At 47.5% G+C, this 18769-nt stretch overlaps 1 protein-coding gene across 7 annotated transcripts in view; it reads left to right on the top strand.

Annotated features, from left to right (window-relative positions):
* Window positions 1-18769, top strand: part of pbx3b (pre-B-cell leukemia homeobox 3b) — a 358481-nt gene that overhangs the window by 254297 nt on the left and 85415 nt on the right. For all 7 annotated transcript variants that reach the window (XR_011937657.1, XM_072488488.1, XM_072488490.1 and 4 more), the window contains one exon: window positions 18517-18761. Coding sequence is in view for 6 of the 7 variants with exons in the window: in XM_072488488.1 (XP_072344589.1) it covers window positions 18517-18761 (245 nt within the window). In the remaining variant the exon portion in view is untranslated. The remainder of the gene's footprint in view (window positions 1-18516; window positions 18762-18769) is intronic.

Consider the following 18769-nt stretch of genomic DNA (forward strand, 5'->3'; position numbering starts at 1 on the left):
GTGAGGGAATTCCCGCTGCTTCCGGCATGTGGGATTCAGGACAGGGTGATTTCGGGTGTATGGGTTGGAGAAGGCAAGGTTTCGGCGATTTACCAGGAGCTGCAGGAAGAGGAGGAGGCCTCGGTGGAGGAGTTAAAGGGCAAGTGGGAGGAGCAGTTTGGGGAGGAGATAGATGAGGGTCTGTGGGCTGATGCCCTGAGTAGGGTTAATTCTTCCTCCTCTTGCGCCAGGCTCAGCCTAATACAGTTTAAAGTTACTCACAGAGCGCATATGACAGGGGCGAGGTTGCGTAGGTTCTTTGGGGTGGAGGACAGATGTGGGAGGTGCTCGGGGAGCCCAGCAAATCACGTCCATATGTTGTCGTGCCCGGCACTGGATGGGTTTTGCGAGGACTATGTCCAAGGTAGTGAACGCCCGGGTCAAGCCGAGCAGGGGATTAGCATTATTTGGGGTATCGGACGAGCCAGGAGTGCAGGAGGCAAAAGAGGCCATTATTCTGGCCTTTGCGTCCCTGGTAGCCCGGCGGAGGATTTTGCTACTATGGAAAGATGCGAAGCCTCCTAGTGTGGAAGCTTGGATCAATGACATGGCAGGGTTCATCAAGCTGGAGAGGATAAAGTTTGTCTTGCGAGGGTCTGTGCAAGGGTTCCTCAGGCGGTGGCAACCGTTCGTAGACTATCTCGCGGAGCGTTAGGAGGAGGTCAGCAGCAGCAGCCCAGGGGCGGGGCGTGGGGGGGATGGGGGGGGTTCGTTTGGGGTGGCGTTTGGGTTAAGGTGGGGGGCTTTCCCTATTTGTGCTTTTTACTGTTATATGGGGGGGTTATTGTATATGGGGGAAATCCAATGTATAATTTCTGCTTGTTGTGTTCTTGTTTCTTCTTGTTGGAGGGGGGGTTTTGTTGAAAATTTGTTGAAAAATGTGAATAAATATATTATTTTTAAGAAAAAGGAGTGGGAAGGTTGGTACCTGCCTCCGCAGAAGGTCCCGCACCTGCAGATATCGAAACTCATTTCCCCCCGCCAATGCAAACTTCTCCTCCAGCGCCCTCATACTCTGGAAGCTTCCTTCTATAACCAAGTCCTCCATCCTCTCAATCCCCTCTCTCCGCCAAATTCGGAACACCCCGTTCATCCTCCCCGGGGCAAACCGGTGATTATCGCAGATTGGGGACCATACCGATGCCCCCTCTGCTCGCCAGACCCTCAGGGCCGCCCACCCCCCCAGCCACCTCCTCACCATGGCTCTATTAGCCGCCCAGTAATAATTGCTGAAATTCGGCAGCGCCAGCCCACCATCCCCCCGACTCCGCTCGAGCATTGCCCTCTTCACTCGCGGGGACTTGCCCCCCCACACAAAGCCCATAATAATTTTGTTGATCCGCTTAAATAAGGACTGCGGGATGAAGCTGGGGAGGCATTGGAAAACGAATTGGAATCTTGGGAGGACCATCATTTTTACCAATTGAACTCTGCCCGTCAGAGACAACGGGAGCACATCCTCCTTCCTCCTTCATCTGCTCCACCAGCTGGGCCAAGTTCAATTTATGTAGCCTGTCTCAATCCCTCGCCACTTGGATACCTAGGTACCTGAAACTGTCCCCTACCACTCTGAACGGCAGTTCCCCCAGTCGCCTCTCCTGACCTCTCGCCTGAACCACCAACATCTCGCTCTGCCCCATATTGAGCTTATACCCCGAAAACCGGCTGAATTCCCCTAAAATTACCATAATTTCTTCCATCCCCTCCATTGGGTCTGAGACATACCACAGTAGGTCATCCGCATACAGCGAGACCCTGTGCCCCCCCCCCCCCCCTTCCGGACCAGCCCCTGCGCAATTGCCAGCGGCTCTTTTGCCAGCAGCTCTATTGCCAGCGCAAACAGCAGTGGGGAGAAGGGCATCCCTGTCTCGTCTCCCGGTGCAGTCTGAAATAGTCCGAAGTCGTCCTGTTTGTCCGTACACTTGCAACCGGAGCCCGGTACAGCAACAACCCAGTCAATAAAGCCCCTCCCAAAACTGAACCGCTCCAGCATCTCCCATAAATAATCCCACTCAACCCGGTCAAAGGCTTTCTCCGCATCCATCACAACCACTACCTCATCCTCACTACCTTCCGGGGGCATCATGATCATGTTTAACAGCCTTCTTACATTGGCCACCAGCTGCCTATCCTTAACGAACCCCGTCTGATCCTCCACAATATCGTCCGGTACACAGTCCTCGATCCAAGAGGACAAAAGTTTGGCCAGAGGTTTAGCATCTACGTTCAACAAGGAAATTAGCCACATAGCTCCGGGTCCATGTCCCATTTCAGGATGAGCGAGATCATGGCCAGTGACATCGTCTGGGGCAGAACCCCTCTTTCCTTAGCCTCGTTAAAGACCTTCATCAGCACCGGCCCCAATATTCCGGAGAACTTTTTATAGAACTCGACTGGGTACCCGTCCGGTCCAGGGGCCTTACCTGACTGCATGGCCTTCAAACCCTCCACTCTCTCCTCCAGCCCGATCAGGGCCCCAGCCCTTCAACCAGCTTCCCATCCATCTTCGGGAAAGTCAGCCCCTCCAAGAAGTGCTTCATCCCCTCCGGCCATGCAGGGGGTTCCGACCTGTACAACCTGCTATAAAAGTCCCGAAAGGCCTTGCTCACCCCTGCCGATTCCCCGACTAAGTTCCCATCCCCGTCAATAACTTTCCCTATTTCTCTAGCTGCCTCCTTCTTTCTGAGCTGCCGTGCAAGCATCCTGCTGGCCTTCTCATCATGCTCCTAAATCGCCCCCTTCGCCTTTCTGAGCTGTTCCACTGCCCTCCCTGTGGTTAACAAACCAAATTCCGCCTGCAGCCTCCGGCGTTCCCTTAAAAGCCCTGCCTCTGGAGCCTCTGCACACCTCATATCAACTTGTAGAATCTCTTTTACCAGTCGGTCCGTTTCTGCCCTATCCGTCCTGTCCCTGTGGGCCCGGATCGAGATCAGCTCTCCCCTCACCACTGCCTTCAGCGCTTCCCAGACCACTGCTGCTGACTCCTCCCCCGTATCATTTACCTGCAGGTAATTCAGTATGCACTTCCTCAGCCTCTCGCACACCGCTTCGTCCGCCAACAGCCCTACATCCAACCTCCATTGCGGTGCTGCTTGCTATCCATAATCACCTGCAGGTCCACCCAGTGCGGAGCATGGTCCGAGATCGTGATTGCCGAGTACCTCATGTCCACCACCCCAGCCAGTAGGGCCCTACTCAAGACAAAGAAATCGATCCGGGAGTACACCTTATGTACGTGGGAGTAAAAAGGAAATTCCTTCACCCTCAGCTGCCTAAATCTCCATGGATCCACCTCCCCCCCCCCCATCTGCTCCATGAACCCTGTCAGCTCCTTTGCCATTGCTGGCACCTTGCCCGTTCTCGAGCATGACCGGTCCAGGCCGGGATCAATAACCGTATTAAAATCCCCTCCCATAATCAGCTAGTGCGAGTCCAGGTCCGGAATCTTCCCTAGCACCCTCTTTATAAAATCCCCGTCTCCCAATTTGGCGCATATACATTGACCAGCACTACCTTCATCCCCTGCAGCTTGCCGCTAACCATGATATATCGACCTCCCACATCCGAGACTATTCTTCCACCTCAAATGTCACCCGCTTGTTAATCAAGATCGCAACCCCTCTAGTCTTTGTATCCAGCCCCGAGTGGAAAACCTGATTAATCCAGCCTTTCCTCAACCTGACCTGGTCCACTACTCTAAGGTGCGTCTCCTGCAGCATTACCACGTCCGCCTTCAGTCCCCTCAGGTGCTCAAACACAAGTGCCCTCTTCACCGGCCCATTTAGCCCCCGAACATTCCAGGTGATCAGCCTAGTTGGGGGGCAAAGTGCCCACCCCCCGCCGATCAGCCATCCCCTTGCTTGGGCCCGCCTCCAGCCCCTGCGCCACACCACCTCCGGCCCGCCCCACGGCAGTCCCCACCCCCGACCTCCTCAGTGTCCCTTCACCTCGTCAGCAGAACCCATCCCCCCCCCCCCCAGCAAAACTACTCTAAAACCTAACCCATCTAGTAAACTAAACGTATACACACACCCCCACTGTGCTTCCGTGAGCTAGCTCACCCAGCTAGCTTGATGGCCCCTGCCCCCCGCGCCAAGAAGTCTCCCACCTATTGTTCCCTCGCTCCCCTCCCCTGCTCATACAAACAAACTCCCTCATCTAACAATCCCCAAACAAACACCCAACAGCAAGAAAACACAAAAACAAAAGCACCACCCACCGAAACTCAAACAGGCACGTCTCCATCCAACAAAAGTGCACATCAATAAAAACAAAAGGGACATTGCCAACATCTACCGAGAAAAAGAACCCAAAAACGAAAAATCGACTTCCCCGCTCCCCCTTTTTCTTGAACAGAGACCCCAAAACAGACACGAAACAATAAGCGAAGGCATAACCAATTTAAAGACATGAAAACAAAACCCAAAAAACCAAGGGGAAAAAAAACAGAAAAAAGGGACCCAACATAGGCCAACATGTTGTCTCAAAGTCCGAGAGTTCTCAGACCCCAACCAGCCCTTTTCTTTTAGCAAAGTCCAGCGCCTCATTGGGCGACTCAAAATAGTGATACTGGTCCTCCTGCGTGACCCAAAGATGCGCCGGATACAGTAGACCGAACTTCACCTGCTTCTTGAAGAAAATAGACTTGAATTGGTTAAAGCCTGCCCTCTTCCTCGCCACCTCCACGCTCAGGTCCTGGTACACCCACAGGATGCTGTTGTCCCACTTACAACTCCGCATTCGCTTGGCCCACCGAAGAATGCATTCCTTGTTCAGGAACCTCTGGAATCTCACCACTATTGCCCTTGGAGGGTCCCCCGCCCGCGGCTTCCTAGCAAGCGCTCGGTACGCCCTGTCCACCTCCAACGATTGGGGGAATGCCCCCTCCCCCAGCAGCTTTTCGAACGTACCCGCTACGTATGCCCCAGCGTCTGCTCCCTCAGCCCCCTCCGGGAACCCGACAAATCTTACATTTTGCCGGCGGGACCAGTTCTCAAGGTCCTCCACCTTCTCGAGGAGACTTTTCTGCCGTTCCCGAAGCATCCTCACCTCCAGCTCCACCGCAGTTTGATGCTCCTCCTGTTCAGCCAGCGCCTTCTCAACCTTGTGAATCGCCCGATCCTGGGCGTCCAATCTACTCTCTAGCCGATCGATTGATTCTTTAATCGGGTCCAAACATTCTCGCTTCTGCCTGACAAAACCATCCTGGATGGCCTGCAGCACCGGGTCCGTTGGTTGCTGCGCTGCCACCCCAGGGGTCTGGTCCTCAGCCATACTGTCTCCCGCTGCATCCTCATCACAGCTTGTGGCTAACTTCTTATTTCTGCCTTTTCGTGCACTTCTGGTCCTTTTCTCCATACACCGATACGTGGAAACGGTGCCCAATTGCCTCAGCCTTCGAATTTGCCGTTTAAAACCGGAAAACAGTCCAGGGGAAAGGTCCAAACGTCTGACCAGAGCGGGAGCCACTTACTCCTTCATAGCCGCCACCGGAAGTTCCGAAGGGACTGATCTCTGATGATTTATATACCTCAAGAGTTACACCTGCCTGACTTGATAGGTATTTCCAGCATTTTCTATATTTTGTAAGTTTTGAGGTTTACCTTACTGGTGGGGTGTAGGACAGACTAATTTTTGAAAATATGTAGCCTTAAGACATTTGTGGCATTTGTATCTGCATATTGTGGGGGCGATTCTCGTTAAAAATGACAACGGGCGGGATTCTTCGGTCCCCCAGCCGTGTGTTTCTCGGTGCTCACTGTTCACTGGCAGTGGGATTCTATTTTCCTTCCGCTGGTCAATGGGATTTCCCATTGAAGTCCCCCGCCGGGGGTACGCTGCCAGAGGGAAAAGAGAATCCCAATGTATGGAGAATTATGACCCAAGTGTCAATTTGGACAGGAAAACGGGTGAGAATTCTCCTGGCTGCTTCACTTGGTTCCCACTCCAATCCACCCACACTTAGGCCGGAATTCTCCGGCCATTCGCAGGTGACCGGATTCTCTGGTCCCGTCTGCAGTGCGCCCCGCATGCAGATTTTACGGCAGCGTGGGATGGCTTCAATGGAAATTTCTGTTGACAGTGGTGGGAGTAAAGAATCCTGACGCCAGTGAATGGCATGCCGCCTCCCGTTGCCGAGAAACATGCAACTGTGAGGTCGGAAAATCCCACCCTTAGTGGAGCTTGGGGAGATTCTCACAGAATTCTCCTACACCTAGGCCAGGATTCTCCATTAACCTCCGCTCTGATTGGGAATTCCAATTGGGCGGGGAATGAAACGTCCCCCGATTGCCAAACCCGCTGCTATGCACCGATCAATGTCAAGCATGCATAAACGTGCAATTAACGGGCTTGAAGCCCGAGTAACCCCCCCCACCTCATCCAAGAACTCCACTGGGTGGCTTTTGGTGCAAGGTTAGCCAACCACAGCCCTGCCGAGGTGGAGCCCAAAGGGGGTCACGGCATTCATGAGGTGCACCTCTGATGCTGCCAAGATGCAGAGGGGGTTCCCCAATAGTCTTGGGTGTTGGATCTACCTCCAGACCCCTCCATCAGTCACCCCTGCCTGAAAGCTGAATAGCAGTCTGGGTAGTACAGTGAAAAATCAATGTATTTTCACTTACCCTTTCCTAACATCTGCTTGGATCTTTAAAGCAGCAGCTGTTCCAATGGTCAGAGGCTTCCTCCAAAGCCAAGTACAGTTGAAAGGACTTCAAATCACCTGACAACCTTTGAAATGCAAATCTTCCATTCACACAGCAATACATTTCACTAGCCAATGATTGACCGTTTTATTGGTCTAGGCACAGGTGCTTGTGGAATGTTTGTTTATCTTTCCCTTCAAGTTTGAATGCATCTCCAATACCCTGCTTTGATGCTAACCACACTCTTGCTATGATTGACAGCTCCTCATCACATCAAAAGCAACTAAGTGGTTTTACTTCCTCTTTTTCACAGCTGCTTGAACAGCTCTTCAGCTTTCAGGCAGGGGTGACTCCTGGGGGACTAGAGGCTTTGTACTGTGGGGGAGGAGGGACTAGCCTGTTATTCCCAGAAGTGAAGATACCCCTCCTTGCGTTGTGGGGTTGGGGGGGGGGGGGGGGGGGCTGCTACCGGATCTCCAGATCAGGCCACCTGCTCAAAATGGCAGCGTGGCACTGGGATTTCAACAGAATCTAGCGAACTCTGCCCCATGCATATATTTGCATGGTTAAGGAAAGAGACTCCATCTGGACCCCACTCCCAGCGCCAGCAGAGACCAGTCCCAATTCTCCACTGGTGGGAGCACTTAGGTTCCCGAATGGAGAATTCCAGCCTTAGAATATTTTTGGGAGGGGGGACCTAAAGTGGCCAGCAAGACCATATCCTCTTAAGATCGGGGCGCCATTTTGAAACAGTGCCCCGATCTCAAAGTTAAGTTGAATGTCCCCCACACCCCTTATAACTGACATTGTGATACCATCCCCCCAGACTTGGACAACACCCCTAAGCGCCGGAGGGGAACCCCCCCCCATCACGTCCGTGTCACCAGCCCCCAACACCACGCAAGCATAAGTGTGTCCTGGCGATCTCGGCCCCCCCCCCCGCCCATCCTTGCAGGCATCAGGGGCACCGGTCTCCCTCCCCCAAATGAGCGATACCCCACTCTGGGGTTGCTGAGGCCCCCACTTTCCATTTAGACCCTTTTCTCTAATGCGTCCACCTTCAGGTGCCCCTCAAAGTCCCATTTTCACGGCCTCAGACCCCTCACTTTGGCAGTGCCCCTTCACACCTTGACATTACCTCCTGCCACTTCCCATGGCACCCTGGCAGTGCCAACCAGGCACCCAGACACTACTACCCTGGCACTACCTACTGCTAGGTGTGCCCTGTTCCTGACCACCCGGAGGACTCCAATGGCCTACCACCACACCACCATTAACGTGGTATGATTTCCGTTTTTGGAAACCAGTACCGATTTGCGCCGGCCTTGTGCTGCGCTGTTGGGGAAAGTGAATCCCGGAAGCCAGGAGACTCCGACTTTGAATGAGCTGAGCATATTTAAATGAGTTTAAAGACTAATTTAAATTTGCAAGTCTGGTTTACGCCCAGTGAGGTCATGAAAATGATCACATCGTGTTTTGCAGGCTGGGAGCATTGTGCTCCGCCGGTCCCTGGTGTGAACACCGTTTAGGGGCTCTCCCGCTACTCTCTGGGAATAAAGAGAGGTGTGCTGGCGGTAGGCGGAGTGGGGCATTATAACATTATAATCACGCTTTGTGTCTTTCAAGATAGCTACAAAGTCTTCAATCATGCTTTCAATAATCATTATATTATTAATGTAACATTGCTTAATGTGTGCAAGTTAATATATTAATGAAATTTTAATTACCATACATGTCAAGCAAGTTTTAAAATACATCATGTAATCTGTCATAAAAAAGCTGCATACCTTAAGTTCATTTGTAATATTCAAATATAAAATTTTACCCATACCTAACGTAATGAGCAAATCAGAAATACTGAATTATTGCTGTTTATGATAATTCAACTAACAATTAAATTGCTTCAAAAAATCTACTGGCTCATTTCTAGTTTGTGTCTTCAAATAACCGCTTGATAGTTCCATAAAAGAGAATGGTTTGGTTCAGAGTGTAATACACTAGTTTAGAATTGTTGCTCCTTGCTTCCAATTTCCTGTAATATCATGTGCTGCATTGGTGAAATCGAGAAATGTCTATGTGATTTCACAAACAATACATTTACTGTGATACTTGCATTATTGTTATATTGAATGTTAGGTTTCTATTACAATATCAAGGTTTTATAACGTCCATTTTTGAATTGCAAATGTGTCTGTTTATGGATATAAAAATATAGGGCTGGATTCTCCAATTCTGCGGCAATATCCACAGGATCCTCCTGTCTTACAACCAAAAGGTCGGCGCTGCCCCCGCACCGATGCTCTGCCCGGTGGGGGCTAGCAGCTGTGCCAAGTATAGTGGCTTTACCTGCCGATACGCGCACACAATCGCCGGGTCCGTGGCTGCTCATGCGAATGACGACAGCCTGCGGCAGCCACGCTGTACAACGTGGCGCCAGCCGCGCGTGGACCCGGCCTGCCAAAAACTGCCCTCTTGTAACCCCCCCTCACCACCCTCAGGCCACTTTCCCCCAGCCCCCACCAAAGCCCCCCAGCCAGCGGAACAGCTCCCCTCCCAACTGTGGTGGCGCTGGACACAGTCCCCGAAAAATGAAAGGACATGCGCCCCATGCCGTCGGGGACTCAGCCCATCGGGGTGGAGCATTGTGGGCGGGCTTCAGGTGATGTCCTGAGGCCGTCCCGCCGGCGTGCGGCGTACTCCTCGGGAATGCCGTTTTTGAGGAGGGGGCGGAGCATCGGAAAAACGGCACTTCCCCCGATTCTGCCGTAAAAATGGATTCTCCGGCTGATCGCCGAACACTATTTTGGCGTCAGCAATCGGAGAATCGAGCCCATAATGTTTTATGCACTGACGTGGTTTTCACAGCTTTGAACTTTTAAAGTGAATTGGGCAAATACAAGAGGCAAATATCTGCCCAGGTTGCTCTAAAATATTTATCCATCACATTTTCTTTCTATTTTACATTTCTCTGAATTACACCCCAGTGATAACGGTAAACAAGCATCAGATTAGAGGTTCAATTGAACTCACAGATCAAAAGGATTGGAGGCTAAGAGTGAGGTAGCATAGTACACCAGAGCCTATTGACAACCTGATTCCGTTACAGCAGTGCAAAGTTTTGCCCGCTAGGATAGTCTATGCTGCTCTGTTTAACACAATTATATAAAGAATATGAGGAAGCAGGTGGATTTATTAAGTTCCATCTAAATTTCTTTCTTGACTTTTACTGTTCAGCTCAACAGTTTGTAATATTTGTTAGCAGCTTAATTGATTGGTGGAACTTGTATCGTGAGACCCTAAAGTAAAGTTAGTTATATTCTGTATTATAAAAAGGAAGTGCATAGTAAAGGCTGTACATACAGGATACAGGTTACAGGCTGTGAAATTAAAGCTGTGCAAAAAATAGAGCCTGTTATGGAAACAAATATAATGCATGTTACATTTGTCCTGAAAATTCCTCACACACTTCTTCAAACTGTTCAGTCAATCATTGTTTTACTCAAAACATTCTTAGGAAAATGATGTCAGTCATGGTCCAGTTAATAGCTAAAGGTTGTGGGTTTAAATCCAACTTCAGAGACATGAACTAAAATCTGGACTGACACTCCAGGGCAGTCCTGAGGGAGTGCAGCACTGTCGGAGATGCCATCTTTTGGATGAGATGCTAGACTGAGGTCCTGTCTGTTCTCTTTGATGGGCATAAAATATCCCATGATACTATTTTGAAGTAACTAGGAGAGTTATCAGGATGTCCTGGCCAATATTTATCCCCTCCCCCATCCAGAGCACTAAAAATATATTAGCTCGTCATTATTGCATTGCTGTCTGTGGGAGCTTGCTGTGTGCAAGTTGGCTGCTCTGTTCCCTACATGACAATAGTGACTACACTTCAAAAGTACATCATTGGCTGTAAAGTGCTATGGACATCCTAAAGTAGTGAAACATGTTATATGAATGCAAGTCTTTTCTTTTACACCATATCCAATTAATAAATCCTTGTCCCCCACTAATTTGGATTGCAAAATGTTTTTGATTAATTAGCATTTTTGTCTTTGATTTTGTAAATTGCAGTTAAAATATGGAGAGGGTGGTGATTGAATCAAACAGCCTTGCATCCATTCTTCTTGTCAGTCTAGATTTGGGATATAATGAAATATGAAAGGAGGAAAGGACATTTAGCCTATCTAATCCCCAGATAAGATTTTATATTCTCATCAATTTGAATTTTACATACTTCAGAGCATATAAATGGTTAATTCACAGCAATTTCAGCTTTATTTTCTTTGTTTATTCCATGAGGCAGAACTCCTCTCTGCTTTTGAGCATCCACATTTAATGAAACATTATAAAACTGGCATCTGGAGACCTAAGAGGATGTCTCAGGGAAGCTTGAGTTTGGGCAGTTGGGTAATCATTTTTATTCTGCTTATTTTCCAAATGGAAATAGACATGTATGATAAAAATGTCATCCACACTCTACACATTGTCCTCTATAACAGAATTAGATGTCAGTTCTTAATGTCTAGCTCTGTTTTTATTTTCTATGAACGGATGCATTATTGCTCACAGGAACTTGACTGTAATATATGGTAAGAGACAAGTAGCTCTTTATGGCCAGTGATTATTCGGTTTGAATGAAACCTGTGATTTATGGCCATTTAACAGAAAAGTCTTGTAAATTCCCAGTGTTGCATTTTTCCTCCGTACAGAACAAGACAAGTGAAAGTGACAACTGGGTTAGCCTGGAAAGTGGAATGCGTAGTGCTTCAGAATGTGTTATACTTAATAAACCTGACATGAGAAACGTGCACATACAGTACCACACCAATGCTTTATGCAAGAGTGAAAGTGACATTAGCTCTCAGACTCACACAGTGTATGTTCAGCTAACAGTGCTGTCAATGCACATCTGTTCCATCAATGATTTGGACAGGAAGGCAGCACCTGGGCCTACCAAAGGCAGATTTTCAAAGCTATTGCAGATCACATTTCTTTTGAATGTATTCTTTAAAACACCCAACCTCAGAGAAAAATAATTAAATGCTTGAAAGAAATACTTCTAATTATAGTGATTAGTTTTTCGCAGGAAATAAACTGCATTGGTTTTTAAAAAATATTGCTGTGACTGATTTTCATAAATTGCATTGAGATCAAATGGAAACAAGAAATTGGCTTTCCCATCAGGCCCTCTCATTCTTGAAAAATGGGTAGGTTGAAAATTTGGGCAGTCGGTTTACACGCCCAGGGTTTCCAGTCCAATGGCTAATACTAGCTTATCTCACTAGGTTGATTCAGGAGTTGAGAGGATTGGCTTATGAGGAGAAACTGAGTAGACTGGGACTATACTCATTGGAATTTAGATGAACGAGGGAGGAATCTTATAGAAACGTTTAAAGTTATGAAGGGAATAGATAAGATAGAAGCAGCTAGGTTGTTTCTACTGGCGGGTGAAACTAGAACTAGGGGGCATAATCTCAAAATAAAGAGGAGTAGTTTTAGGACTGAGTTGAGGAGGAGCTTCTTCACCCAAAGGGTTGTGCATTTGTGGAATTCCCTGCCCAGTGAAGCAGTTGAGGTTACCTCGTTGAATGTTTTTAAGGCAAAGATAGATAGGTTTTTGAACAGTAAAGGAATTAAGGATTATGGTGAGCGGGTGGGTAAGTGGAGCTGTGTCCACAAAAGATCAGCCATGATCTTATTGAATGGCGGAGCAGGCGCGATGGCCTACTCCTGCTCCTAGTTCTTATTTGAGGTATGTACAGTCAATTTGGAGTTGGATGGTGGTAGAATGTTACAGCACCTTTCTATAGGATGCTTTTTAATGTTCTTGTATTAGGTGGGGCTTTGTAATCCTGTGGCTTTAAATAATGTAAATGTAGAACAAAAACCCAGTGTAAAAAATACAGCTTTGAGCAAAACACTTAATTTCCAACTAGAAAAACAATTATTGCAATTTTTGTAAAGAGCTGGTAGATTTCAACTAGTAATTTTCTGTACAAGCTGGAATAGGGTGAAGTTAGATACATAATTTAGGAAAATAATTGCTTGTAACTGTACATTTTTATATTCATAACACTTGAGTGTGTGAATTCACTGCCTAGTGTGTCTTTGGGGCATACAGACCAGGAGGGACAAACATTCAATCACTAGTGTTGTTAACTGATTACCCTACAGGCTAGTGATAGAAGCAACCATTAAATTCAACATCTGAGCTAGGGAAACGGTTTCTTGCCATGGATTGTGAGCCACTGACGCCCTGATTGTAAATGTCTATGTTTTTTTGGGTTATGAATAGGAGCAGCTGGGCTGTGATCCTAATGACAAATAGGAATTAATTCGAATTGCCCAAGCTATGATTGGAATTGTGTCTGCATCTATCCTCGATTGCTGACCCTGCTAGGGTTTGCACGGTCCATACGAGGGTATTAAATTCACATGAGCCTCGCAGGCTTCAAGGGTCGCTTGGTCCCTCCCTCCCCCAATCCATGGATCTATCCTCCTTTGCCCCATTATATAACTGGCCTGACCCTGGAAAGAAATTTAAAACTCTCAGCATTAGGAAGCTTGCCTTGCCCACATATTTCCCTCATCAAGGGAGGGATGTGGCCAAGCAAGGGACCCCAGCTATGATCAGTACCTAGGGGTACCCATTTCTGGTTTATATCCCACTGAACTCTCACCAGAGTTATGAGAATGACCAAGGGAATTTTGCTATTTGCTTGTTTGGCTCACATTTTTAAGAAGCCACTTTTGTATGTTACTGCAGGGATTTACCTGCACATGCAAAATTGCACCTTCTCCTATTTCTAGGAGAGTGAAGGGGGGAAACACATAGAATTTACAGTGCAGAAGGAGGCCATTTGGCCCATCGAGTCTGCACCAGCCCACACCTCCAACCCATCCCCGCAATGCAGCAACCCCACCTAAGGGCAATTTAGCATAGCCAATCCCCCTAACCTGCACATCTTTGGACTGTGGGAGGAAACCGGAGCACCCGGAGGAAACCCACGCAGACACGAGGAGAACGTGCAGACTCCACACATGGAGTAAAACTACTCTTTTAAATGTAAAAAGCAGACCGCAAAAGCTGAAAATCTGACACATATTAACTTGAAATTCTGGAAAGGCGCTGAGCTAAGTCAGAATCTGAATGAAGAAGGTGGGTAAATATTTTGGATGTAACCCTTCATTAGATTTGGCAATCAGGCTCAAACGTCTTTTACAGGGCTGACAAGGAAAAGTTGGGAAATGTCCAAGAAAATAAAGTGGAGAAAGTATTCTTTATTTTGCAAATTGACTTTCTGGTATTACCCAGGAAATGGTGCTTTACATGGCAAGAAAATCCACTTTCCTCCATGTTTATAAGCTTCTCCGCTGTAATGTGCTATTAAAACTTCTTGGATCAAACTCAAACTGTCCATGCAAGAAAGTTCTTTTATGCCAAATTCTACAGTATCGTATAGCCTCGGTGGGTTTTAATCTGCTTATTTATAAATCAAAAGATTTCCATGTATTAATGTGCTGTTAATGAGTGGTTGAAAATCTCTGAATTGCAGTCAGATTATTAAAACTGAATGCCCTTGTAATCATACAATTTGAGTGGGATTTGGGTAGTTCTCACATCTGCTGTTTTGAATTGAAAAGGATGAGTTTCTTTGGAGAATGCTTTGTAATATTTTTGACCTGTAATTTATTTACTGACCTTTGAATGCAGTGTTCTATGCAGATGCACATTCCCATTATCCAAGAGGGCAGGTGTGCTGCATATTGAAAGACTGCTAATTAGGATTTGCTGAGAGATGAGCACAACCCAGTGCCATCAGGAAAGCAAGTGTACTGTTAAACAATGTTTCAGTATTTTCAGCGTGTATTTTGGCCATCTCACAAGAATATCAAGATGAATGTATAATTTGAACATTAGCTATAAATTAGTAACAATTACACACTGGGTGCGAATCAGCGACCCTGTAACGGGTGAATTGTGTGAGGGGCCCAAATTGGTGTCTGCGCCGGGTCGATCGCGAGACAGCCAACTCGTTCTGCCCAGCATGATCTGTGGGTGAGATCCAGATCAACCCTGGATGCCAGATTCACAAAGTGCCCTGGACATAATGGCCATGCTGCAAGATCTCGCCAGGGCGCCGTTTAGTGCTGGTCCACGCAAACATGGACCATCCGTAATGGCACCTCAGGGAAGGGGGGGTCTCGCAGGCCATTGGAGATCCCCAAGTGGTCAAGGACAGGGCAGGGTGGTACCCTGGCACCCCCTAGAACATGGGCACCCTGGCAGTTCCAGGGCCTAGGAGGTGATAGGGGTTTCCCAAGGGCCTCATCAAGGTTGCCGGGATGAAGAGGGGAGTTAATAAGGTCGGGGGGGGGGGGGAGAGAAAGTCAGGGTTGCCGATCAAAATGGTGACCCAATCTGCGAGGAGCCGTTCCTGCTGGTGAGATCAGTTCGCCAGCAGGAAACCTCTCTGAGTGTGGCCTTGGCGGGACAAAACTCCCCGAGGCCAAGAAAAAACGGCAAAGTACCTTTGAATTATGGGGTGTTGCTCGCCGCTGCAGCCACTGAGAACTGCAGCACCCGCTCAACGCACCCAAAAGCAGAGCTGAACATTCGTTGCTGAATCGCGTCCACTGTATTTTGTCCACCAAGATAAAAGAAGATAATGTCACATGAATTTAAATCTTCGTGTTGAAAGTATTACTGAAACTCTGCTCAAGTAAGATTATCTAGATGAGCTCTTCAAACTTCTGAGCCTTTAGTTATTTGTTTTAATGTTTTTCACTTTTAAATGCACGTGGGTATCTGCATTGTTTAGCATTCAGGCAGTGGTAGTTTCTGAAGCTAGATATTCGTAATGTTTTGTACTTGGTTGTAGGGTCTGTTCTTTATCTGATGCTCTGAACCTAAGTATTTTTGGCGTTGTAAGCAGCAACATGTACTGGTTTATTATACCCATGTGTTTGTGTGTTTTAGATGCTTGGCTTTACTTTCTGGGCTAGTTTAAGCTTGGGTATCTGTGGAATGTATTGCTACCTTTTTTTAATGGTCTATTGAGTAAGTTTTTGTGTGAGATGAGAGGATGGAAAAATTGGTGCAGAATTAAATTCTTTTCATATTCGGGATTCTCTGTTTCAGAAACAAAATGCTCCTGCCAGCGGAGAACGGGACTATGTCCCTCTGGCGCTAGGAGCGTCACCAAGGTGGCATTTTCATACCTACTTTGAAAAATTATGCATAGCATCGATCACGTCACTTTCCCTGCACTTACTGGTCTTGGGCCACCATGTTGAACAAGCTCCCTGATCCCAGTGGTCAAAGATAGGCCTCCCTCCCCCCCATAACGTAAATGTTGACCCTCCTGCTGAATACGGCAGCACCCAAAGCCCTCATCAAAGATGGGTATCCTCTCCCCACCACGGGAATAAGGGGTCACCTCCCCCCTCCACCACCCCCTGTATCATGTGTGCATGAGGCTGACCCGACCTCCTTTCAGGCCACGTCCCTGGCACCATGACACTGACACGCTGGCAGTGACACCCTAGTCTGGCATGCTGGACCTGATCAAGGAGGCTATCCTCTCGTGTGCCCCTCTGCTGCTGCCAGGCTCAAAGGGTCTCCAAGGGCCTGAGGGTTGGGTGGGCTCAGGCTGTGGTTTAGGGGATTGAGCCCGGGACCTTCCCCCGGGATGGAGGTCCCGTGCCTGGACTGCATATTCCAGCCATGGGCAACCTGAAGATCATTCTTGGCATGATCTCAGGCAGCCCTCTGTTCAAAATCATCATCCTTGTCTGACCTGTTTAAACTTTGAAGTGGCCTTCTCGCTCTGAACTGCTCTGCTCTGCAGTTCAGGCATTTCATTGAAAATGCGAGCCAGAAAGACTTTCCCTTTTCTCATCTGTTCCCTCAGCCCTATGTATTTAAAATTACTGCTTTTTGACGGGACTGAGCCTTTTTAGAAAGTCCACAATACTTGAAAAGCCTTGAAATCCCCTGAGATGCTGTGAAATGCTCAATATTTGTTCAATTTCACAGTGCAGTACCTTTAACTAGTCTTTGATTGACAGCTTAATGGTTTAAACTCAGCAGGCTGGAGGTTTGTTTATTTATCTTTCCCTTCACGGTTTAATACAGCTGTAGTACTCTATTGATCCTAACTGCAATGTTTACAAACAACCATGTTCTGATTGGCAGCTGCTGACCACTTCAAAAGATGCTAAGTGCTTTCACTTAATTGTTTAATTGCAAAAAGCACTTAGCATTGTTGAAGTGGGAAGCCCGTTATGGCCGACAAGCTGGAACCAGAGACTGGGAACAGGTCTGCCGCCCGGTGCCATTCCTGTTTTGGGCCGACGAGCGATTCTCTACCTGATCGGGATTCCTGATCATAGCGGGGGGGGGGGGGGGGGGAGGCAGAAATCCCACCCACTGTCTCTAAATTGAGATTAATGAAATGTTAACTTATTTTGGGTATAACCTTTCATTAATCAATACTGGATTACTGATTTTATATGGTAATAAATAATATTCCACCTGTGTAGAACTATGTAATTTTGGGTATAACCTTTCATTAATCAATACTGGATTACTGATTTTATATGGTAATAAATAATATTCCATCTGTGTAGAACTATGTAAGCAGGTCAAACCAATCTCCAAATAGAGAATTTACATCATTTAGTCTCCTAAAAGATAGTCTAATACCACAGAATGATTTAATTATAAATATATCTCCAATTATTTAAAAATGATTATCTTTGTGCTACGATCCATTCAGCCATTTTCAGTGCAATGGTTTAAACCATATTATACATGCTTACTGCTGCATCTTGGGGCTGGATTTTCCCAGAAATCGTCAACGGCGATAACGGGTGGGAAAGGAGGCGCTGAAGCCGTCAACAGTAGTGGTGGCTTTTTCTGCCACATAGTCTTACAGGCATAAATTAAACACTAGCGGAGTCTGAACACAGACATGTCGCTGTTTGTAGAAAAAAAACAGCAAGGGACGCATCCCACGGTGTGTGGCTAGTGGAGCAGCCTCCGATTTGCCCACCCTGCCCGAGGATTGGGCAGCAGCCTTAAAAGGCCACTCAGCGTGAAGGAGTTTACCCTGGAACCCGAGTGATGCACTCACTTGAGTTGCCCTGGGAGGACAGCTTGGCAGGTGCATGCCAAGGAGACCAATCAGATTTTACAGCGTTCTGCCCTCATGCCAACATAGATTGTTTTTATGAGGCGGGTGTGTGTGTGTGTAATTCAGGCGCAGAGGCCTGATGGCCTGAGAATGATATGCTAATTAATTCAAATGATATTCCCGACATTGAACGTCGGGAAATGCACCCCGTCAGTGACGAGGGGGAGGGGACAATCAAGCATGCGTTCACATCGACGTGATATGCTATTCAGCTAGTCTTGTGATATTTTCCACTCCAACTGTCAAATCCGCTTGATGCAATTTATATCCCTTGTATCCAATTCTGCAGACACACAGTTTTTTCCCTCTAAAATGCATTCCAATACCTTTCTGGTTAATTTACCCTTGACATAATGGTAACACTCGTGTGTATCTGAACCGTTGGCAGATAGATGTTCCTGTCCTGCAAGTCTCATGCCACACAGATTGCGCAATTCACTGTGTAAATAAGTTAAACACCGGCAGAGACTGAACACAAGACATGTTGCTGTTTGAAAGATGCCAAGATTGGTGTCCATAAAAGCTCATATGAAATAGATCGGTGATTTTCAAGTGGGTTAATTGGATGCTGGTTATTCTTCTCAGGTTGCCTCAGTTAGTGTGAGCGCTCAATGTTGCCTGGTTTGTGTTTGAAGGTCTCAGTATCCGAGGCGCACAGGAGGAGGAACCACCGGATCCCCAGTTGATGAGACTTGACAACATGTTACTGGCAGAAGGAGTTTCTGGACCAGAGAAAGGTGGCGGGGCAGCAGCGGCGGCAGCAGCAGCAGCAGCGTCTGGAGGATCGGGGTCGGACAATACTGCAGAACACTCAGACTACAGAGCCAAATTATCCCAGATCAGACAAATCTACCATACAGAGCTTGAAAAATATGAACAGGTATGAAC

This window comes from Scyliorhinus torazame, chromosome 22 (assembly GCF_047496885.1).
Source record: "Scyliorhinus torazame isolate Kashiwa2021f chromosome 22, sScyTor2.1, whole genome shotgun sequence".
Lineage (NCBI taxonomy): Eukaryota > Metazoa > Chordata > Chondrichthyes > Carcharhiniformes > Scyliorhinidae > Scyliorhinus > Scyliorhinus torazame.